This window comes from Triticum dicoccoides, chromosome 5A, assembly GCF_002162155.2.
Source record: "Triticum dicoccoides isolate Atlit2015 ecotype Zavitan chromosome 5A, WEW_v2.0, whole genome shotgun sequence".
NCBI classification, from domain to species: domain Eukaryota; kingdom Viridiplantae; phylum Streptophyta; class Magnoliopsida; order Poales; family Poaceae; genus Triticum; species Triticum dicoccoides.
This window is the reverse complement of record NC_041388.1, coordinates 293,245,013-293,270,593: the sequence shown is the minus strand read 5'-3', so window position 1 is coordinate 293,270,593 and position 25,581 is coordinate 293,245,013. Positions and strand designations below refer to the sequence as shown.

Genomic DNA, 25,581 nt, shown 5'->3' with positions numbered 1-25,581 from the left:
TAATTCAACTCATGAGGTTGAAGCTGTCGTGAGGCATATGAAACAACTCTTTCGTCTTGCATAAGTACACCTCCAAGTCCTTGGCGAGAAGCGTCGCATTAAACTTGGAAATCCTTGCATATATCTGGAAGAATTAGCACTGGGGTTGTAACTAAACATTTCTTTAACTCCTGAAAACTGGCCTCACACTCTTCGGTCCATTTAAACTTGGTGTCCTTCTTCAACAACTCTGGCATGGGCTTTGCAATCTTGGAAAAATTCTCAATGAATCTCCTATAGTATCATGCGAGTCCAAGAAAACTGCGGATCTCTCCAACTGAGGTGGGTGCCAACCACTCAGTGACAGACTGAACCTTGGTAGGGTCTACTGATATACCTTCTCCTGATATAACATGTCCAAGAAATCCAACTTCCTTCAACCAAAACTCACATTTGCTGAACTTGGCGTATAGTTGATGTTCCCTGAGCTTCTTGAGAACTAAGCGCAAATGTTCCTTGTGTTCTCTTCATTTTGAGTACATCAATATGTCATCGATGAACACCACCACAAAATTATCCAAATACTCCATGCACACCTTATTCATCATACTCATGAAATAGGCAGGGGTGTTAGTCAATCCAAAAGACATGACCGTGTACTCATATAGCCCATACCTTGTGGTAAAAGTTGTTTTAGGTATATCAAGTTCTCGGATCTTTAGTTGGTGGTATCCTGATCGAAGATAGATCTTGGAGAGTACTTTGGCTCCCTGTAGCTGGTCAAACAAATCGTTGATCATCGGTAGTGGGTATGTGTTCTTGATCGTCACCTCATTCAGTGCACGATAATCAACAACCATTCTCAAAGATCTATCCTTCTTCTCAACTAAGAGCATTGGGGTTCCCCATGGTGATGAACTTGGTCGAATGTAACCCTTCTCCAATAACTCCTTAACTAATGCATAAAAAACTGGGTAATAAAGGGATATGATCAAAGTGTTACTTGCCTTGCTGATGATCGGAAAACCCTAATGATTCGTAGTAGCAAGCCTCGCACTCCGGAAACTCTATCGTGAACAAACAATAGCATACATAAGAACTCAAGCATAAGATGCAAAGGTAAAACCCAAAATAAAAGATATGAACAGAAAGTTCAAGTGAAGAGCTTCGATTTGCAAAAAGAATCAATCGAATCGGAGATACGAAACTCAAACTACGATCAAAAAAAGTTCGAATTCAAATCTGCTTGAAACCAAATTTTAAGTTTTCAAATCATGTTCAAGTTGATTATCTGGAAAGAGGGGAACAAGACGAAGATTTTAGCATTGGTTTCACTGGATTTGGACAAACGAGCAAAAAGTAGTGAAGGTTTGAAAATCAGGGACTAATTTGTAAGAAAACTATTCGTGGATAGGTCCCTGGCCAAAAGTAAATTAAAAAGAAAAAGTATATCGGACGAACGTCCGCTAACAGAGACTATCGAACAAAAACCGTTCGTTAAAACGATCTAACCAGTGAACGTTTACTAATTAGACTAAAACAAAAACGAAAAACCGATCTAAAAACTAAACTGACAAAACCAAAAAAAAACTTAAAAGAACCGACCGTTTCTTACTAGTCAAGGCGGCGGGATCGGATCGGCGGCGTGCAGCGGTGGTGGTGGCAGCGACGGCTGTCGACGATGCGGGGCGGCGGCGGCGCAGCGCGGGCGGTGGCGGGGCGCGATGAGGAGGAGAGGAAGGGGCGGCAGCGGCTTATAAGGAGGCCCTCGGGGCTCTCCGACTTGCGGGAGGGGTCGGCGGGGTCGAGGTGGCCTCGGACTCCGGTGGAATCCGGCCCCCGCACGCGAGGAAGGCGGCGGCGCTCGGCTGGGCTGGCTAGGCTTCGGCCCAGTCGGTCAAAGAACTTTTTTAAAAAATAATTTCGCCGAACGGAAAAATCTAAAAATAAAATAAATAAAAATCCTAAATTTTGCAGAATAATTTCCACGGTCCTCTCTTAACATATGGGACAACATGAACATTTTTCTAGGCTAAAAATGCAATTTTTCCCTAATTCAATCAAAAAAATCTCAATAAAAATTCGAATAAAATAAATATTTTATTTAAAATTAAATTTCCAATATTTTCCCTGTTTTGAAGAAGTCATATTATCTTCTCTCATTATTTATTTATTTGGAAATAATTTTGGAAAAATAATTTCAAATAAAATTCACTTGCCTAAATAGATAGTTTATATATGTTTCACATCCTGCCATGTTAACCAACATTTAATTTTGATGAGTAGCTAAACGAGAGTGAACTAAATATTTGAATGTGGTGTTTCATCAATATGCAACTCATTGCATATTGAGCTCCACTTAATTTGTAGTATTGTTTGTTGCCTTTGCCATGCCATGCCTCATTAAATCGGACATGCATCATACTTGATTATGCATCATGCCATGTTTATGTGATGGTTGTTTACCATGTTGTTTGTTTCTTTCCGGTTGTTCTTATTCTTGATTGTCCCAGTAATGTTGCGATTGTGAGGATCCGTTCGACTACGCCCATTCATCTTCTTCATGGATTCGGTCTTCTTCCTAGCAGGATTTCAGGCAAGATGACCGTTACCCTGGATACCACTACTATCTTTGATTTGCTAGTTGTCTCGATGCTATCGCTATTTCGCACTACCTATCACTTGTTTATCAAGCCTCCCAAATTGACATGATAGCCTCTAACCTTTTCGACCATCCTAGCAAACCATTGTTTGGCTATGTTATCGCTTTGCTCAGCCCCTCTTATAGCGTCGCTAGTTGCAGGTGCAGTTGCAGGTTGTTCCATGTTGGGACATGGATATCATGGGATATCACAATATCTCTTATTTAATTAATGCATTTATATACTTGGTAAAGGGTGGAAGGCTCGGCCTTATGCCTGGTGTTTCGTTCCACTCTTGCCGCCCTAGTTTACATCATATCGGTGCTATGTTCCTTGATTTTGCGTACCTAACATGGTGAGGGGTATGGGGCCCTCTTTTGACAGTTCGCTTTGAATAAAACTCTTCCAGCAAGGCCCAACATTGGTTTTAACATTTTCCATAATAATACTTGAACTAAATAATTAATTGGCATAGGGCGTCATGAACCCGAGGATTTTTCTACATAGCAGGGGGGCAGTGCTGATGATGTTGGTCCCAAACAGGTAGACTGCGGGGCCACCTCAGGGAAACTCGAGGGCTGGTTTTACTCGTAGGATGTCCCATACGGTGTACCCTAAGAATAAGATCGCGCAACTCCTATCAGGCTAGGTCGGCCCATCGGGAGGTCTTGCTGGACTTGTTTTACCATTGTCGAAATGTCTTGTGCACCGGTATTCCGAGTCTGATCGGAGGGTCCCACGATGGAGGATTGTATTCGAGGATCATGAGCTTGTCATGGGCTAAGTTGGGACACCCCTGTAAGGTTTAAACTTTCGAGAGTCATGCTCGCGTTTATGTGGCAAATGGGAATTTGTTAATGTCTGGTTGTAGAAGACTTGAAGTAACTCAACTAAAATACACCAACCAAGTTGCGTAACCGTGACTGTCTCTTTTCGGGGAAGTTCGAGAGGAGAACATGGTTGGGTTATGTTTGAACGTAAGTAGTTCAAGATCATTTTTGATCATTACTAGTTTGCGACCGTTTGCGTAGTTTCTCATCTTACTCTTGTACTCGTAAGTTAGCCACCATACTTTGCTCAGTCGTTGTGCAACCTCACCACTTTACCCCTTCCATACCCAATAAGCTTTGCTAGTATTGATACTCATGGTAATGGGATTGCTGAGTCCTCATGGCTCACAGATTACTACAACAACAGTTGCAGGTACAAGTAATGCGATGATCTGACGCGAGTGTGATGCTTGCCTGTTTGGAGTTCTTCTGCTTCTTCTTCTTTGATCAAGGGATAGGTTCCGGGTCGGGGAGCCTGGGATTAGCAGGGTGGATGTCGTTCTTCTTTTTCGTTTGATTTCATCCGTAGTCGGATCCTGCTCTTCTGTTGTAATGATTGCTATGTATTGATGAACTGTTTTATTGATGTGTAACTTGTGGTGAGTGTAAGCCTTTATCTTGTATTCTCATCTATTTAGTACATGGTATGTTGTAATGATATCCACCTTCCTAGGCGCTCGAAATGCGATTGTGCCCCAATCATGAGTTCATCACGTGATTGGGATAGAATCCCATCTTGGGTGCTACACCTGCCTACTAGAATCTCCACTGCTTGAAAGGAAAAGTGAAGGAAAAACATAGGAATTGGAAAGTTTCCTAGGTACTACTATTCATGCATTTGGTTCAAAGGAATGGGGAAAAGGAAAATTGTAGGATTTGTTCCTTTAGTGTCTCCTTGAAAGAAAAACTGTAGGAACTTTAAGTTCCACTTGTCCTCCTTTTCAAATTCCTATTCATGAAGCACAAGACTTAGTGATAGTAGCATAATAGCATTATAACCATACATTTTCTTGTGGTTTGACTTAATCTCACCATGCTTCTTTGCGTCTTGTGATCTTCCAATTCTTGTGAACCAAACACCCAGATTGGAAGAAATCATGTGATTTTAAATTCCCTATTTTGCACATGCATTCTTATCCTATTCCTGTCTATTTCCTATCCATGCATTGTTAGAATCCTCAAATTCAAACCAGCCCTCAAACAATTACTTCTGTTACAGATATGTGTAAAAGAAAACCTTGTGTGGTTTGTCCTGCTCCTGTTGCGTTGTGTTCCACCCCAGCTCAGCTGCTCCAACAACGGAAGGGTTCACCACAGCAGGGATCCGCTCTCTAGACTGTCTTTCGCCGCCTCAGATCTTCTTCCCCGCCGTCAGCAGCCACGACAACTGCATTACCATCATCAACTGAGCAAATGACCTTGAGGACTACACGGGTCCGCAAGAGAGGTCGCACTCTTCCGTGTCTGCTTACATTATGCATGGCTTAATATGATGACATGCTACTTTATCGTCGTGTTCACCTATTAGACTCAGATTCAGGTCCAAACTAATGTTGAAACTTGAGTTTTTAAATGGTTGTGGGGTACATATTGGGGCAGCAATCAGTACTATCTGTCTACTATCTAGTTAATCTCGGGTGTCTACTATGAGTTTCATGTTGGGTGCAAACAAACATTAAAGGAGCCATTATTTGTATTTTTTTAACTAAAGCTATTATCTGCCTGCTATCATTGGTTTTGGGTATATCCACAGTTTGCTACCATCACTCTGGATTTGTGCATGCACTCCTTACATAATCTCACTATGTTTTATTCCTTTGCATGTTAGTTATTGGACACAATGGAACTGAACATGTAGAGCAAAAGAGACGAGCCTTGCATGGCAATAATATTTCATGCAAATGTCGCTCCATGGTGGGTGCAAAGGCAGCCCCCCTCCACCCATTTCGGATTGTAATCAAGAGGAAGATAACTGTTCTAAGGGGGATTCAGAAGGATAAGACCACTCCTATTTACCCCCTGAGGTCTTTGCTCTAACTTGGCATGCTGATGTTGGTAATACCATGCATATGGTGGCTTGCATTGCTTACTTTATACATCAAATATATCATCTGCTTAGTTTAGACATGCTTTGTGTGAATGCCATCCGTTTAGTTTCTTTATCGTATATGTGAATCATGCAAAAGCATCTTGTTTAGCCAGGCATCATATATGTGAATCTTGCAATGCCACCCTGGTTAGCCAGTCATCTTATATGTGAATTATATCATGCCATCATTTTTTATTACGTGTTAAATTTGTCAACAATTTTAGTACATTCAATTACTCTTCCTGTGCATCGGCCATTTGGCACGGTCATGGAAAAATCTGGAGTGGAAACAAGGTCTTCAGAGCAGACAATGTTATTTGACGAAGCGCATGTCTTGCTGGTTACGGATAGCTCCTCAGAGGTGGATTCAGAGACAGATGATCAGTCCTATTTCCCCCTGAGGTGCATGCTCTAACTTGGCAGAGTTATGTTGCTCATATCGTGCGTATGGTATCTTGCATTTCTATGTCGTTTGCTTAGTTTAGACATGATTTGTGTGAATGCCACCTGTTTAGTGTCTAATTACCATATATGTGAATTATGCAATGCCATCTTGTTGCAAGACATTATATACGTGAATTATGCAATGCTATCTTGTTGCAACGCATTATATATGTGAATTATGCAATGTCATGCTGTTTAGCCAAGCCTCATATATGTGAATTATATCATGACGTCCTTTTTTTGTATTTCTCGTTGCATTTGTCGACAATGTTTGTATATTAAACTGCTCTTCATGTGCATCAGCCATTTGAATTGGTGATGGAGAAATCTGGAGTGAAAACAAGGTCTTCAGTGCAGACAATGCTACCTACTGAAGCAGATATCTTGCTGGTTACAAATAGCTCTTCAGAGGAGGATTCAGAGGCAGATGACCAGTCCTATTACCCCCCTGAGGTGTATGCTCAAACTTGGCAGGGTTATATTACTCATATCATGCAAATGTTGTATTGCAATGCTTAGTTTTTACATCATATACACAATATTGAATGTCATCTCCCTAGTTGACACATCATATATGCGATTGCCATCTACTCACTTGCTTAGTATATAAATCATATATTTGAATTATATCATGCCATGATGTTTACATAGACAGCATGTATCTGAATTATGGCATGCCAACCCATTTTCTAAAGACATAATATAGTCATATAATCTCATCATGTTTACATAGTCATCATATTTTGAATTATGTCATTCTATCTATGAATTATATCATGCCATCATGTTTCCATCGATGGCATGTTTGCGATTTATGGCATGCCAACCACTTTAATAGACACATCGTATAGTTATATCATGTCATCCTGTTTACATAGTCATCATATTTTGAAGTGTGTCATTCTATCATGTTTAGTTAGCCATCATACATGTGAAATTGTGTCGTGCTATCCTGTTTAATTAGCCATCATATATGTGAAATTATGTCCTGCTATTATGTTTGGTTAGACAACATAAATGTGAATTATTTCATGCCCTGTTTTCTTCCCTACTATCCATTGCACCTGTGTATCTTACAATGTCCGTACATTCAATTACTTTTCTTGTTTATCAGCCATTTCAATTGGAGGGGGTGATGGCAGTATCTGTGGGGAGTAAAAACACGGTCTTCAGAAAAGATTGTGCTACCTGTCGATGCAGACAGAACCACGGTTTTACTTGCCCAAGAACCGGCCCCACCACACATAACCTAGACTCACACAGATTGTACCCCTACCCAGTTGGACAGAGAACCAGCTACACCCCTTCTAACCCCAACCCCAGAAGATAGTAACCCAGTTCTAGTTGACACAACACCGTCTCCACCATAGAGCACCCAAACACGAGCAGTTAGTAAGGCAACTGCAGTGCCCAAAGCACGAGGACCACCACTCCGAACCCCAAGTCAACGCTTAAAGCAGAAGAAGAATTGTTCTCGGGTTAGGTTCCGTATCTATGGTTCGTACTACTTTGCTCTTGCATCACTGTATTTACTCATACCAACTAATTTCCAATTTGAAGGATGCAATTGAAACTCCAATGGCGCAACAGGTATGTTTTAAACTTGTTTCTTTAACGTGTTTGCTGTTGTAACTTGCTCTATGTTGATTTCTGTTTCAATTGAATAACAGTTATGTTCTCATGCCATGCATATTACAAGTGTTGTTATTGTTGTGTAGTTTCCCACACTTATATTCTGTCTATGCTGCTTTGTCTTAAATAGATATGATTCGAACTGTCTCTATCTTGATTTGGCAACATAAACTAGAATGATATAGACCATACAATTACCATACATAGATATATGTTTGTTTCATGCTGCTATACTGTCCACCTTACTACTGAACTGGTTTACCAAAATGAGTTTCATATACAACTTGGTAAACCTGTGATGTGTTCGTTTGTTTCTCTTTTAGAATGCGGATAAAATATTGGAGAAGAGTATGCCGTTATGCAATGGTAAAGGAAGTAATGCAGATAAGGTTCAAGATAGTGAGACATCCTTGTTGGTCTCCAAGAAAGCTGATAAAAACTATATTGAAGACACTGAGACAACCCCGAAGTCCTGTGTTGATGTAGTGTTCGAGTTACTGGCTACTACTACTGGCACCAGCTCTTCAAACTCACTGCTTGAATCAGTTCGGTTTCTTGAGTCTCAACTTCAAGTTGAAAGATATCGATCATATGTTATGCGACAGGAAGCCGAAGGACTGAGGAAGTTCCTGCAGAATTCAGATGCAAACTTTCTGGTGCAACAGCAAGTGTTGGAGGATTTAAGCGCCAAACAAGAGAAAGTTAATAAGCTTGCTAAGTATCTTGCCAGCATTATGGGTACCCAGGATATTGTTTCTTGAGCTCTTCTGAAGTGGTTTCAGTTCTAGACTTGTTTTGCTGCGGTGTTTATTTACACTGGTCGCCAACTTTGACAACCAGTGTATATGATATGCTGCTTTATTCCCTATATTTGCACTGGTGGCGAACTTTGATGCCCAGTGGATGTAATATGTGTAATAGCCGTGATAGCCTAGCGTAAGTCGCTTGCTTATTTATTTCCTTGTTGTCTTGTTTATTTGTTTGCTTGTAGTCAGTGCAGTTCTTTTTCTGCAGTTTGCTAGTGGCCGCAATAACCTATTTTTTAAAACTAGGCCACAATAACCATGGGCTACATATTTACTGTAGTTACCATGGGCCTCCTATGGGCCATAGAAACAATGGGCCTTCTACGGGTCGTAGGAACAATGGGCCTTCTATGGGTCGTAGCATCAATGGGCCTTCTACGGGACGTATGATCGATCGGCCAAACATGGGCCAATAACAAACTGCATTATGGGCCGTAAACGGGCTAGATTTGGAATCATCCGTTCATGGACCAACAATAACGGGCCGTCGTTAATCGGTTGTATTTGATGACGCTATGAAAACGGCACAACGGATTAATGGGCCACAAATGGGCCGATTGTAACCACGGGCTGAATTTGGCCCACAAGCAGAAAAGGCCAGTAACAGGTTGTAAGTAACCGAATGTTGGAAATGAGCCCAAGAATAAATGGGCCCTAAGAAGGTTGAAAGATAACACGGGTTGGAAACGGCCCAATGGAATAATGGGCTGTTAATGGGTATAAAGCGGTACACTGTTCATTGCGGGCCAGATTCACCACGGGCCGTTAATGGGCCAAGAGTTACAAATGGCCTCGTATGGGCCGAAAGACATTATTGGCCATACATGGGCCAGAAGTTACAAAGGGTTGGAATCATATTGGATGGCTCAGATGAAGCTACTAGGCTTAATTCCGATAGGCCGTAACGGGCCGTGAGTTAGCGGGTCGTAAATGGGTTGTATATGAACAGTCCGTTAACAGGCTTTCCGTGGGCCGACCCGTTACCTTTTGACCAAGTCCAATGGGCTGGCCTTTTCACCGGAATGGCCTCTATTGGGTCGTGCCACGTGTCGACGTATCATAGGCGCCTCATGTCCAGTGAATGGATGACATCTGTCCCAACGGTGAGCCAACATGTGTTTCCTCCGGCCAATGAGAATTTTACATGTGGAAAATCCTTATTGGTCTGGGTTGTTAGCAGGTTATCGGATCCAAAACTGGACCCGATAGCTTAACGGCAACCCGTTACAGTGGATGCCACGTGTCGGTCACCCTTGACGAAAGAACTCCCATGATGTGCGATTTATCGTCATGGAAGTGGACACTTCCGTGATGATAATTTTGGTAATGTCATGGAACACTTCTACGACAACACAGGTATGACTATCTTGATTCTGTCATAAAATCTTCATGGATGTACATGCATGACAGAAAATGTGACCTACTATGACAAACACATATCATCACGAAAGTGTATTTTTTGTAGTGTAGATTGAGAAGCGGCCAGCTAGAGAGCAATAACGATCATGAGCATGCATTATGCATAAGTAACATTGGACACTAGCATGAGTAGGATATGATCACCATGAATATAAATATCATAGAGGCTATGTTGGTTTTGATTCAACTACATGCATGAACATGTGCCAAGTCAAGCCACTCGAACATTCAGAGGAGGATACCATATCATCATACTACATCACAATCATTTTAACAATGTTGATATCCAAGATAAATCATTATCCACTCCCAGCTACTTATGCATGACATGAGAAACTATAATATCTATTTTTCATTGCAAACATGTTTAATCATAATGGGCTGAATCATGGATACTAGGTTAAACATATTTACACAAACAGAACAAGTCGAGTTCATACCAGTTTCTCTCTGCCACAGCCAGTTCATCGAATATCATCATTATTGCCTTTCACTTGCACGACCGAACGATATGAAAATAATAATAGTGCAAGAGTGTCGTGGACTAAGCTGGAATCTGCAAACACTTTATTCAACAGGAGAAGACAAGGTAAAATGTGCTCTTTATTAGTTCAATAGTTATTCATATGAGAGCCAGTCAACATTTTCATTGTGGTCTTCTCCTTGGTACAACTCGAATAAAAAAGAAAAGAAATTCATAGAAACACACTGAAATATTTTTGGAGTTTTTGGTTTTCTTGAACAAGCAAATAAAAGGGAAAAGCAAAAACGAGAAAAACTATTTACATGGGAAAGCTCCCAACAAGCAAAAGAAGAACAACGAAATCTTTTTGGGTTTTCTTTTTAATATTAATATTACAACTAAGCATGCATGGAAAGTAAACTAGCTACAAGTATTTTTTTTGTTTTTTCTAAAGTTTTTTAAACACACAAGAAGAAAGCAAGAAAAATAAATCTAAGCATGGATGATACAATGAAAAAGTGTGAACCCCGACAAGATGAATAAGTGGACATGAATGTAATGTCAGTGAGAACAAGTACTCCCCCAAGCTTAGGCTTTTGGCCTAACTTGGTAGTCGATCAGTAGTCTGGAATGGTAGTAGGGGTACTAAGGAGCGGGCATCCACTAATCCCACTGCGGAGGATCCTCCTCTACCTCTACAGCAGCCTGAGCGTTCCGGTAGGTGATGATGTCCACAGGCATGGTCCTATATCCGCCCTAGCAACAGAATCAAACAAAGTAGGAGCAGGCAACGGAATAATGTCACAAGTTTCAATACTAAAAACCAGGTTATAAGGGATAGGAATGTCAGGGGATCTATCATCAGTAAAATGGTGGTGATCCATGGCAGCACGGTCTAGGTAAACCTTGGCCAAACGAGTAGCATAAATCCCATTATGAATTTTACCCTTGGATTTATTAAGGTGGAGGCGACGAGCCACAATGGCTCCCAAGCTATAAGTGTTATCGCCCTCTAATGCACGATGCAAAACAGCAAGGTCTGGTGAGCTGAGCGCAGCCACCTTCTCCCTAGCATGCAAGCATTTTGCAATGAAAAGAGCAAAGTAATGAACCGCAAGAAAATGCAAGCCAGCGGCAGTGATAGCTGACACCCCTCTCTCATCTCCCGCTGTCAAAGTGCGATAAAAAGTCTCAAACTCCGCTGGCCTAGGCTCGGCTAAGCTCCCATCAGAAGGGATCATGCATATGTCACAAAATTCAGTAAGTGGTATCTGATGGTTTTCAGCATATAAATCAAAGCTCACTTCAGGACGATTATTCCTAGGAAAGAAAGTAAAGCTTTGAACAAAGATGTTTGTGAGGATTTGGTGCTATTCACACTCATCTGCGATAAAGTCGGTGAGGCCAGTATTAGCAGGATATTGTGCGAACTCCTGAAGGATTCCAGCCTCTTCCAGGAACGGGGTGTGCGGCCATTCACACGGCCGTACTTCCGCCAACCTCCGAGGATGAAGATCACTGTCAGATGACTCCCCAATAACACCCTTGGAGTTCTTCTTGGAGACAAACTTCCTAAAGATATTCATGGTTTTCCTATGAACAACATTCTGAAATTATTAGCCCACAAAATTTTCTCAACAAAAATGATACCAACTACTCATAGGGATACATAGAGGCCATAGCAGGCATTCAAACTACTTAGAACACTAAGAATTCAACATGCAAGCTCATCTACAGCAACACCAAGAGTAGCTAATTATTCAAAATATAAACCACTAAAACAAAAACTAATTGGACAAATGGTGGAGTCACGTACCAAGCAACAATCCCCCAAAACAGTTTCGGAAACGAAGCTTCAAGCAAAGAGATCGAAATCCGCGGGTTTGAGAGCAAGAACACGGGAGAGAGAGAGCAATGGAGATTTTTTTTCCGGAGGTAGGTGATGATGTGGTGTAAAGAGATAAGTGAGGGGCCCACGTGGGGACCACAACCCACTAGGGTGCGCCTGGGGGTCCTGGCGCGCCCAGGTGTGTTGTGCCCACCTGGTGCACCTCCCTATGGTATTATTTGCACCAAAAATTCGGAAAAAATCGTATTAAATTTTCAGGGCATTCTGAGAACTTTTATTTTTGGGTCATTTTTATTGCATGGGAAAATCAGAAAACAGATGAAACATGGCATTTTATTTTATTTAACTAATAGAAACAGAAAACTAAAAGTAGGGACAGAAGGTAGTGCTTACTAAATTCATCAACTTCATACCGCTCAAAAATGATACATTAATAAGGTTGATAAAGTCTTATTAACAACCACTTTCGATTAGCATTAAACCAAAGAACTTTCGTAAATCACTAAGTTACCTCAATGGGGATATGAATGTCCCCAACAATAAGCATTTCATATTTCTTTTTAACAGTATGTAGAGGTGTTTGAAAACTTCCAATAGTGATTGCGGAGATTTTTCAATAACATTAATACCATTCACTTGGAATTGTTTCTTCGAAAAGAGCACTGTATGCTCATTACCATTGATATGAAAAGTGACCTTGCTTTTATTGCAAGCATTAACAACCCCTGCAATATTCAAGAAGGGTCTACCAAGGATAATCGACATGTTGTCGTCCTCGGGCATCTCAAGTATTACAAAGTCAGTCAAAATAGTAACATTAGAAACAACAAAGGACACATCCTCACAAATACCGATAGGTATGGCAGTTGATTTATCAGCCATTTGCAAAGATATTTCAGTAGGTGTGAGTTTATTCAAATCAAGTCTTTTATATAAAGAGAAAGGCATAACACTAACACCAGCTCCTAAATCACACAAAGCAGTTTTCACATAATTCTTTTTGATAGAGCAAGGTATAGTTGGTATTCCCGGATCTAAAAGTTTTTTAGGTACTCCATCTTTAAAAGAATAATTAGCAAGCATAGTGGAGATTTCAGCTTCCGGTATTTTTCTCTTGTTGGTGATGATGTCTTTCATATACTTTGCATAAGGAGGCATTTTCAAGATATCAATCAAGCGAGTACGCCAAAAGACTGGCCTCGGCATTTCAACAAAGCGTTCAAATTCTTCATCATCATTCTTTTTAGTTGACTTAGGTGGAAAAGGCATAGGTTTTTGAACCCATGGTTCTCTTTCTTTACCGTGTTTTCTAGCAATGTAGTCTCTTTTATCATACATTTTATTCTTAGGTTGTGGGTTATCAAGATCAACAGGTGGTTCTATCTCAACATTATTGTTTGGCTCTTTATTATTTGTTTGAGAGTCTTCATGAACATCAGCATTATCTTTTTCATTATCACTAGGTGAATGTTCATTACCAGACTGAGTTTCAGCATCAGAGATAGAAGTTTCATTAGCATTATCAGGAGGTTTTTCTATTTCAGGCTCACTATGAGCATGCAAAGTCCTATCATTTTTCTTTTTCTTTTTCTTTCTAGAAGAACTAGGTGCACTTGTGTTAGCTCTTTGTGAATCTTGTCCAATTCTTTTTGGGTGACCCTCAGGATAAAGTGGTTCCTGAGTCATTTTACCTCCTCTAGTTGCAACTCTAACAGCAAAGTCATGCATATTATTATTCATCTCATCAAGCAACTCTCTTTGAGATTTAGCAACTTGTTCTAACTGAGTTTGAACCATAGAAGCATGCTTTCCAACACCTCTAACATCATTCGATATTCTAAATAACAAGTCGCTCAAGCGAGCAATCATATTAGAATTGTATTTCAATTGTTTCATAACATTTGCATTGAAGTGATCTTATTTTCTAATGTAGTTTTCAAACTCATAAAGGCATTGGCTAGGATGCATATTGTGAGGATTATCATTATCATTGGACTTCATTAAATAATTTACCTCTACCACCTTAGGCAGTGGTGGTGTATTAAGCCCATGTATTTCTTCAATAGGAGGTAAATTTTTAACATCCTCAGCTTTAATCCTTTTTTCCTTCATTGATTTCTTTGCCTCTTGCATATCTTCAGGACTGAGATATAATATACCCCTCTTCCTCGGAGTGGGTTTAGGCGGTGGTTCAAGAAGAGTCCAATCATCATAATTTTTCAATGCGTTATTCAATAATTCTTCAGCTTGTCCAACAGTTCGTTCCCTGAAAACACAACCAGCACAACTATCTAGGAAATCCCTAAAAGCATCGGTTAGTCCATTATAGAAGATATCAAGTATTTCATTTTTATTAAGTGGATGATCAGGCAAAGCATTAAGTAATTGGCAAAGCCTCCCCCAAGCTTGTGGGAGACTCTCTTCTTTGATATGCACAAAGTTAAATATTTCTTGTAAGGCAGCCTGTTTCTTATGAGCAGGAAAATATTTTCCAGAGAAGTAATAAATCATATCCTGGGGACTATGCACACAACCAGGAGCAAGAGTATTGTACCAAGCTTTAGCATCACCCTTTAATGAGAACGGAAATAATTTGAGAATAAAGTAATAGCGAGTTTTCTCATCATGAGTAAAAGGGTGGCTATTTCATTCAACTTAGTAAGATGTGCCACAACAATTTCAGTTTCATAATAGTGGAAAGGATCAAATTCAACCAAAGTAATTAACTCTGGGTCGACAGGGAATTCATAATCCTTATCATCAATAAAGATGGGTGAAGTAGCAAACTTAGGATCACATTTCATTCTAGCATTCGGAGATTTTTCTTTATACTTGCATAATAATTTCTCTAGATCATCTCTATCTCTGCAAGCAAGAATACCTCTAATTGTTTCTTCACTCATAACATAACCTTCCAGTACCTTAGGCAATTCATATCTAGGAAGTCTAGTTCTAGCAGGTGTTTCGGGAGTTTTAGTTTCAAGCTCATCATCAGATTCGACAACACCATGTTGTATAACTCTAGCAATTTGTTTATCAAGAAAGTCACCAAGTGGCACATCATCATTAAGCAAGGTAATAGCATCATCATAAGCATTATCCATATCAAAGGTACGATCATCAATAACTTGCGATATATCAGAATTGATAGCATGTGGTGGTGTTGCAAGTTTACTTATAACAGAAGGTGAATCTAAAGCAGAACTGGATGGCGGTTCCTTACCTCCCCTCGTCTTTGAGGGAAAAATCTTAGTCTTAGCATCCTTCAGATTCTTCATAGTGATGACATGATAATAATCCCAAGTGACTCAACAAATATAGCTATGCTCCCCGGCAACAGCGCCAAAAAAAGGTCTTGATAACGGGATCGCAACAGTTTTCGAGGATAGAGTTTTCAACCCAAATTTATAGATTCGACACAAGAGGAGCCAAAGAATATTTGAAGGTATTAGCAGCTGAGTTGCCAATTCAACCACACCTGGAGATTAATTATCTACATCAAAGTGATCAGTAGCACAGTAATATGATAGTTTTGATAATAGTAGTAGTAGCAATGGTGACAGTAACAGTGATAGCGGTAGTTTTGTAGCAAGTGTAACAGTGATGATAGCAGTAGTAACTTAGCAAAAACAATATAGGATAAATTCGTAGGCATTGGATCGGTGACTTTTTGGATGATATTCATCATGAGACAGTTATAACCTAGGGCGATACGGCACTAGCTCCAGTTCATCAATATATTGTAGGCATGTTTTCCATAAATAGCCATACGTGCTTATGGAAAGAACTTGCATGACATCTTTTGTCCTACCCTCCTGTGGCAGCGGGGTCCATATTGGAAACTAAGGGATATTAAGGCCTCCTTTTAATAAAGAACCGAAACAAAGCATTAACACATAATGAATATATGAACTCCTCAAACTACGATCATCACCGAGAGTGGTCCCGATTATTGTCACTCCGGGGTTGCCGGATCATAACACGTGGTAGGTGAGTATAACTTGCAAGATCGGATCTAGAACATGGATATTATGGTGATAACATAAACGGTTCAGATCTGAAATCATGGCACCCGGGCCCAAAGTGACAAGCATTAAGCATGGCAAAGTCATAGCAACATCAATCTTAGAACATAGTGGATACTAGGGATCAAGCCCTAACAAAACTAACTCGATTACATGATGAATCTCATCCAACTCCTCACCGACCAGCGAGCCTACCAAGGAATTACTCACTCTCGTGGGGAGCATCATGGAATTGGCGATGGAGAAGGGTTAGTGATGACGAAGAACGAAGATCCCCCTCTCCGGAGCCCCAAACGGACTCCAGATCTGGCCTCCCGATGAAGAACAGGAGGTGACAGCGGCTCCGTCTCGTGGATTGCGATAATTCTTTCTCGCTGATTTTTTTCTAGAAAAATAGGATTTTATAGCGTCGGTTTCAAGGTCTGCGGGGCCACCAGGTGGGGACAACCCACCTGGGCGCGCTAGGAGAGGGGGCGCGCCCTGGTGGGTTGTGCCCACCCAGGTGCCCTCTCCGGTGGATCTTGGCTCCAGAAATTCTTATTTATTGCATAAAAAATTCTTGCAAAGTTTCATTCCATTCCAAGAACTTTTATTTCTGCACAAAAACAACACCATGGTAGTTCTGCTGAAAACAGCGTCAGTCCGGGGTTAGTTTTATTCAAATAATGTAAATTAAAGTCCAAAACAAGAGGAAACGTGTTAGCAAAAGTAGATACGTTGGAGACGTATCAGCGCCCCCCTTGGGCCGGCACCTCCTCCTCCCCCTTTATATACGGGGGCGGGGGCACCCCAAAGACACACCAAGATTTCTCTTAGCCGTGTGCGGTGCCCCCCTCCACAATTTACCACTTTGGTCATATTGTCGTAGTGCTTAGGTAAAGCCCTGAGTGGATCACATCACCAAGACCGTCATCACACCCTCGTGCTGACGAAACTCTCCCTCGTCCTTCTACTGGATCAAGAGATCAAGGGACGTCATCGTGTTGAACGTGTGCTGAACATGAAGGTGTCGTACGTTCGGTACTTGGATCGGTTGGATTGTGAAGACGTTCGACTACATCAACCGCGTTACATAACGCTTCCGCTTTCGGTCTACGAGGGTATGTGGACACACTCTCCCGTCTCATTGATATGCATCTCCTAGTTAGATCTTGCGTGATTGTAGGAAAAAATTTAAATTACTACGTCCCCCAACACCAAATATGGTGAAGTGTCATGTAGTCGACGTTCACATGACACCACTAAGGGAATCAGAACATACGTACTAACAAAATATCAAACACATATCAAGTTCACATGATTACTTGCAACATGATTTCTCCCGTGACCTCAAGAACAAAAGTAACTACTCACAAATGATAATCATGCTTAAGATCGGAGGGGTATTAAATAGCATATTGGATCTGAACATATAATCTTCCACCAAATAAACCATATAGTAATCAACTACAAGATGTAATCAACACTTAGTCACCCACAAGCACCAATCTATAGTTCCGGTAACAAGATTGAACACAAGAGATGAACTGGAGTTTGAGATGAGATGGTGTTGTTGAAGATGTTGATGGATATTGCCCTCCCCAAGATGGGAGAGTTGTTGGTGATGATGATGGCGATGATTTCCCCCTCCGGGAGGGAAGTTCCCCCGGCGGAATTGCTCCGCCGGACGGCAAAAGTGCTCCTGCCCAAGTTCCGCCTTAATACGGCGGCGCTCCATCCCGAAAGTCATCTCCTTATTTTTTTTTTCTAGGTCAAAATGACATATACCAGAAGATGGGCACCAGAGGTGGGCTTGGGTGAGCACAACCCACCGGGGCGCGCCATGGTGCCTCTGGGCCACTCCTCCATCTTCTCGCCCCTCCCAAAGCTTCCAGGATTTCTTAGTGCTAGAAAAAAATCCAAAAACTTTAGTGGCGTTTGGACTTCATTTGGTACTGATATTCTGAAAAACCAAAAATAGGCACAAAAAAACAGCAACTGGCAGTGGGCACTAAGTTAAGGCCTAATTTGGCAACACAACTTTTCCAAAACTATAGTAAATGAAAACCTCAGTATTTCAATGTCTGGACAATGAATACTCCGGTTTTTTAAAACAACAGTTTTTCTCAGTCTTAGCAAAACTACCAACGTGTTTGGCAAGTGTAGTTTTTTTCAATTTTCTAATTTTGACTACTCATTGCATGGATAATCCTGAAGATGGCTAGTTGAACTCAACTGAGCTACACTCAAGTAGTTATACAATGACATGATCGGCTTGTGTTAATTAACAGCGGTCGCCCGCCGCTTGCATGTAGCCTTGTCATGAACGCGCATGTCCTCTCTCCTATACGCTATGATCTGTAGTAGAGTTATCTTGTACCTCTGGCGGCATGGAATTGATTAGCTATAGCCTGCTCTGTACAACTGTGCTTCAAGTATCAATTGAGCTGCCTTTTGTTGTGCTAGCATAATAGTCAACGATTGAAGAGATCAACAATCAGGAAGAAGATGGACTCGAGAGAACGTTTCTCAGTTTAGAAAAAAGAGGTTGTGACCCAGATATCTGTTTTTGAGCCCGGGCTCAGATCCGAAATCCACACCGATAGCTGGCATGTGGATCCGTGCACCCTGGCGTATTTTCCAGCCGTATGTCGCGAGAATCGCTCCATCCCACTGCGCATTTATTGGGACGGCGCGTGGCATTGTTGGTGCGGATCAGCTGCTCGCTGGATGGCTCGGCAATATTTCTGAGCCCGCGTGGGCCGTGCATGCCATCCGTCCCAATAACGGCGTCCACACCAGCTGCCATAAATATCTCCCCACGCACGCCACCCCTCGCACACAACCACCCACTTTTGGTAAAAATAATCCCCTTCGTCCCATGCATCCCACCTCTGCCGTCATTAGTTGGATCACCTCGCCCTGAAAATCCATGGAGAATTTTCACACCTTCAGACAAATACAATTTCCACTTTTTACCTCTCCCATGACTCCGTCGACTTGAGCCGGCAGCTGTGTCTCCATGCGTTCGGCGCAGAGTCGGATGAAGAGGCAGATGACTGCAGCCAGCTGTGTCTCCATGCATTCGGCGCAGAGTCCACGGATGAAGAGGCAGATGACTGCAGCCAGCGGCAGATCAAAGACCGTGCATCGATCCAAATAATGCACAACACACTAGAGGAAAGCAAGCTAAACCCGCAACTGAACCTTGAATCCGCCGGCTGTGCCACTCCTGGCGGATTCAGCAACACCACCGCATCGGATGCAGATGCAAATGCTATTCTTTTTGAATCGACAACAATGGTGGTAGGCACTAAAGCAGCTACTCGTTGTGTACACTTTATACTGCCCTGCGGTATGCCCCCCGCGCCACTTAAGTACTGTGTAAGCAAATCTCTTAAGCAAACAGAGTTCAGACAATCATAAACATAGTTTTTGCTACGATACACTATGTCACACGCCGTTGTAGAGTGAGGAACAAGCGTGGAGAAGTGCCCAACTGAAACACAATAGAAAATCTCCGAAATAACAACACTACATATTAGAAACTGAAAATTCATAACTCATTTGTCAGCAACACCCAGTGGTCTTGTGCAAGTGTTCCTGCAATGCCCTTCTATCCCACAGTTCTAGCATTGTCCTGGCTTCCGTGGTTTCTTGGGCGCTCCCCTCTCTTCAATATGAACTTTTAAAATTTTGCACCAACTTCAGTACTCACCGAGCAACCATATACGATCTCCTGCATGCATTTTGTCCTCTAGGTGGACCTTATTCCAGTACCGATCTCCCAATAGTACTCCCTCCGTAAACTAATATAAAAGTGTTTAGAATACTAAAATAGTGATCTAAACGCTCTTATATTAGTTTACAGAGGGAGTACAAATTATGAAATCGTAGGCCTCGCCCAACGAATCAAAGCTGAGGCCAAGTTCAGGACGTACTAGACTCTTATCAGGTTCCTCTGCATACTTGTGAATCGACTGCTCCAGAGCGCTCATCCGAAAAGGACATGGTGCCCGGTCTGGTGGCTCACTCCCTAGACAAAGCCTGAATTTTTAAAACGTACATGCTCATTTTCAGGTCAGTCATCTCAGATGCATCTTGTAGATTAATGTCAGTGGTTCTGTACGCTAAATGACTACAAGGTAAACCACTTTTCTGAAGAAAAATGCACTCTGCATATAAGTGGCATACATAGCTGAAGAAAAACAGTTGACAATCAAGGGGGATTTTACTTCACACCTTTTAGTCCAGCCAGGGGCCTCTGGATTGACTCTGTCGATCGACTGCACCGACCTCGTCGGAGATGCATCACGGCGAGGGCGCACAGCTTCCCGCGCTCCAGTACTGCCGCGCTCTATCTGGGCCATCTTCTCCGACCTTTTCAGCCATACCAGACCCAGCATTTGAATCCCACAAGACGGGCTCCGTTGTCTGAAAGGAGAACGAGGGGAACCGGATCTGGCTGCTCAAGGTTGCCAGCCAACTCCTCTCTTATAGCGGGAACCTGAATAAACAACGGCAATCACCGGCAAGAAGGCCAACTCGTCAGAGTTTTCCTGCGTGACATACAGCTTTGCCCAGGAAATCGGAAAAGCAATTTCATAGATCTGTACAGACTAACCTGTCGACGGTGTCCAGCAGGAACTCCATACCAGACCCATCCATTCCCTCGCCGTCGACGGCAAAGAACGAGCGCCGCCGCAACAAACAGCCGCAGAACGAGAAGAGAGCGGGGATAGCGGTCAAGCGAGACTTCCGTCCTGGACCATTATCTGATCCCTGGCTCGGCAAAAAGGTTCACGTCCTGGTCCACGGCCCAGCGCGCCATCCCGTGGCCTCCGTCTCTTCCCTACGCTTCGGCCCCAGGCATATACGCCCGAATTTCTGCCGCTCGCGTCGGACGCTCCAGCTGGAATTGTTCGCATCCCGAACCAGGTATTGACGCGCGCGATTTCGGGTGCAGCTGGGCTCGGGCACCAAAACGCCACGTCCCCCTACACCAGCCAGTTCTGAGCTCATAGTGGGTGATCCAGATCCGTTGCCTTCGTTCTTGGGTCACTACCAAAATTCAACGACTTCAGTGAAAAACTACGATGCAAAGATACTATGGAAGACATATACACCTAGCGGCTACAGGGTTCTGATGCACCTTTAATACAACATCAGGCAGACAGGAATTCTGAAATACCCGAGTGGATCTAAACCCTGCACTTCATCCAAAAAGACCCGAGATAAAAAAAACGATGCAGCACACAAGCAAGCTCATTAGGAAACCATATTGGTATTCAGTCGGACATTGCATACGACAAGGTAACAATAAACTTATTGCACAAAAAAAGTTGAGTTTACCGGTACCGAACAACAAAGACCAAAACAAATTGTTCAAATCATATAGTGATATATGGAAGTAAAACTTCCTCACAGAACGAGGATTATAACGTGCTGTTGCCGACAGCAAACGCAAACGATGCAACATAAGTAGATGCAGTATACTTCGAGGGCCAACTTGCCAGCAAGCTAACTGTTCCTCGAACTTAATTCATAGTAGCCATAGATGAGCACGAGCAACACTAAACGGCATTTAGTCTCCACCACAGCAGCCACACACTGGCCATTCTCTGTATGGTAGACAGTTTATCCAATGAGAGAGCTGAAGCACATAGCGCGCCTACAGTGACTGGATTCGAGTTCCTTCGATCAAACCCCTCATGCCTGAGCATCCAAGCGTTCTGCGTACAATTCATCCCCATCAGACAGTCCACAGATCAATCACCCTCCAACCTCCAACTGGCCCCGGAAGACCTGGCACACCCTGTACTTTCACAGATCAAACAATACACAAGAGTTAAAACATCATAAGAATCTACTTATCAGAAGTAGATTGGGCAAACAAGTTCAAGGCAACAAAAGTACAGCCAAGAGAGACGATTCATCAGTCTTCGTAACAGCAAAAAAATGAAATATATTTGACATTGTTAGACAAGTTTGGTATTCCTTCTGCAGATTGACATTACATGCAGAATAACATATCTGGGTGAATGCAGTGCCAGAAAACAGGTACTCCCTCTGTAAACTAATATAAGATGTTTAAAACAGGAAATGCATTGGAGCACCCTGGTGCCACTCACCCCTATATGGAAGTAGTATTAAAAAAATCAGAAAATTTCAAAAAAAAACTGAAATTTTGGGATATCAAACCTGGGTGCTCGTTGTACACGGGTTTTCATTTTCACGGGAAATGGGTGCCTGTGGTATCCGTGGCGCAGGAATTACGGTCCAACATACAATACAACCAATTTTTTGCTATACATACGAATTTATTTTTTTTACTGACATTACCACGGGCACCCAATCCCCACGAAACTTTACAGGTGTGTACAACAGGCACCCAGGTTTTATAACCCAAAATTTCAGAATTTTTTGAAAATTCATAATATGTTCTTAATGCCATATTCATATTGGGATTTGTGCACCCGAGAGCCACAAATCCTCTCCTGTTTAAAACGTCTTATATTAATTTACAGAGGGAGTAACTTGCAGCTCAGGATTGAAACTACGACCCTTATACAACATACCATCTAGTACAGTCAACATATATGATTTAACATAGTAGAAATGATCACCGAACAGTTTCAAACCAAATGAGAAACTGCACGAGAAGGAGCAATTCATGCTAAGATACCAGTTGCACAAATGATGGCACAGCAAGAAATGCTAACACAAGAGGAATGAACGATTGTGTCTATAAGAAATGCACTAAAAAGTTGTAAGTTACTAAATTTCATATAGGATAATTAGACTTTGAAACACAGTTTCATGTCGTACACCAACTCCCTTTCAACCATCATCAAGGAGAAGGGGTAAACATAAAAAGAAAAAGAAAAACATAAAATGCACATCCTAAAGAAGGCCAGGACATCAGAAAAAAGAATAACAAGGAAAAATGCTGGAATGGGAGTTAGCATAGAACTTACCAAACCTAACAGCAGCACTTGCTATGCTTCCAAGACCACCATTCTCCAAAAGAAATTTAACACTATGAAAGGGCTGCAGGTATGGGTCCGAATTGAATAGGTATATCAAGCTGTGCCACTTACTCCAACAGATCCTCAGCGACTCCTATCCACATAGAAAAACATATAACTGAGCAGTAATTCAGATATATAAACAAAATTAGCTCCAACAGAAGATGAAACAACGCCATTACAGACTAACATATGGTAAGAGAAGTACTGCTCATGTCTAGAATCCAATTTTTCAATCTACAGGAAGAAGATTTTTACCAGTAGTAACCATCCAGGTACAAGCTACTCCGTCACACAAGATAACGGCCAGATCCGATAGGTTTTGCCGGCTGCTTTTCAGCCACTTGACCACTATGCTGATTAATTTGTTGGTGGTTTTGAACCATATTCTGCTTTGCAGGGTCAAAAAGGTGGAAATCTTGCCATGTTTTCTCACTGGCCCCTAAGGTGTGCACCCCAGAAACCTGCCGTTTCCCAGGGAAAGGGAAGGGAGTGGTGAATGCACTGCTGGTAGTGGCAACATCAGGATAAATAGCTTTTGAGTTATGAACACGTTCCATTGATGGCTGGTAGCCATCCAGCCAGCTGTAATCATCAATCTGTTGGTGCTGCAGCTTCTCAAATGGCATAATATCATCATCATGGCGCTTTGGAGTGATGTGGTTAAATCCTGGAGGAGGACCAACGGGCCTTGATGGACGACTTACAGGATTCTTCTTTGATACAGCTACAGGTGCATCAGTGAGATTGATTGTCATCCCACCAGATGCTGCTACTGAGGGTACAATTGAATCAGAAGTGGATGGGATGGTTTCTTCAGTCGCTTTCACCTGATTATGCATCAAACTTGTATTGTTGCACACAGATTCAACAGATACATGTGGAGAATATACCATTGACTGTAATCCACTCGGTCCACCCTGAAACCTCTGCTCAGGAAATCCATTTCCAGCCAAATGAACATTATTTAATCCCATCATTAAGAGTTTTTCTTGTTCAAGGAGCAATTTTGAATAATCTGGGCTGCCAAAATGTGGAACCATTGCTGCAGATACACGCGGATCAGAGATGGCAGCTGAGAAAGTAGGCATTGTGTTCAGAGGGCCAACAAGTGGTGCACCATTACTTGCCCAGCTGGAAGTAGCCATCTCAACAGGCTGCACAAATTCGTAAGTTGTCGACATTGAAACATTGCTAGAAATAGCCTCTTGCCTGCCATTGAAAGCCCAACCACCAGAAGACATGGGAAGTGACTCATTAACATTACAGTTTCCAGGACCTGATGCAGATGCAGTACTCTGAATAGTAACTGGTCCGCCCATTGTTGGCCACCCAGCAGTAGACATCTGTAGAGGCTGGATATATCCATTAACGGGTAGTTCGGTAAGTACTTTTGGGAGCTTCTCAGACGCTGTAGGTTTGAAAACAATTTCTTCATCATCTTCTCCCTCTGAACACAACTGTACTCCCGACTGCATTGCTCCAAGATTAGTTGCCACTGCATCAAAAAAATTACCAATTTCATGTTCCAGCTCAACAGCATTTGTTTCAGGTGCATTGCGAGATCTATGAGTAGAGATGGCAGCTCCAAAAACAGGAGGCTCCTTGGCCACAACAAACTTCCTTGAAGATGGGTCAAAATATATTCTCAGTTGATCAATCTGGACAAAATTGAGTAGAGCCTTCCCTGCAGAAAGTATCCGTTGTGCCCGTGCTTTCTTCAACTTGGTGCTACCATCACTTCCAAATGTGTGCTTGCTTGAGAAATCCAAGATAATATGTGCAGGCACCAAGGGGGAAAATCCCCTTAATTCAAAATCTTCCCACAATGCAAGTCGATTGCCAGTTTCACCCTCTTCATACACGCCCATATCAAAAAAGCAAGCCTCATCATCATCACCATCAATGGACGCAAGGTCTGTAAGGATGAGCTTATTCATAAGCAAGACACACTGGTTCCAGAAGAAAGATCGAGCATTCGCATGCTTCTCGTCCATCTCCGAATCAGCAGCTAACTCCGGATGGCATGCCAGCCATTCGATGTAGACCACAATGGCTGGAAGATAGAAACTTGATGCAATGTCACGAAGCTCTGAGCACCTTTTGAGAATATGTCCAACAAACTCAAAAGCAGCTGTAAATGCATTTTGAAGAAGTACCCTGCGTTGGACAATTTCAGCATATGACTGGTTATCTGGTTCCTTTTTCACGTTGTGCACTGTGAATATAAGGATTGCAACAAGTCGAACAATAACTAATGCGTTCTCTGCAGCATCAGAACCAAAATGGAACTCTTCATTTGGACCAGAAGAGAGGAGAACTTTCAGATCGTTGATGACCACATCAAACAGTTCCTCAAATGTCTCCAAACTGCCAAAGAGATAAAAGACAATTAG

General features: G+C 42.1%; 1 protein-coding gene across 3 annotated transcripts in view; it reads right to left on the bottom strand.

Moving 5' to 3' along the window:
* Nucleotides 1–21,461: 21,461 nt before the first annotated feature.
* The window catches only part of LOC119301097 (protein SMG7-like), an 8,059-nt gene continuing 3,939 nt past the window's right edge, over nt 21,462–25,581 (bottom strand). For all 3 annotated transcript variants that reach the window (XM_037577990.1, XM_037577992.1, XM_037577991.1), the window contains exons 6-8: nt 23,444–25,555; nt 23,135–23,279; nt 21,462–21,972 (exon numbers count right to left, since the gene is read on the bottom strand). In XM_037577990.1, coding sequence (XP_037433887.1) covers nt 23,476–25,555 — 2,080 coding nt within the window. In that variant the 3' untranslated portion in view covers nt 21,462–21,972; nt 23,135–23,279; nt 23,444–23,475. The remainder of the gene's footprint in view (nt 21,973–23,134; nt 23,280–23,443; nt 25,556–25,581) is intronic.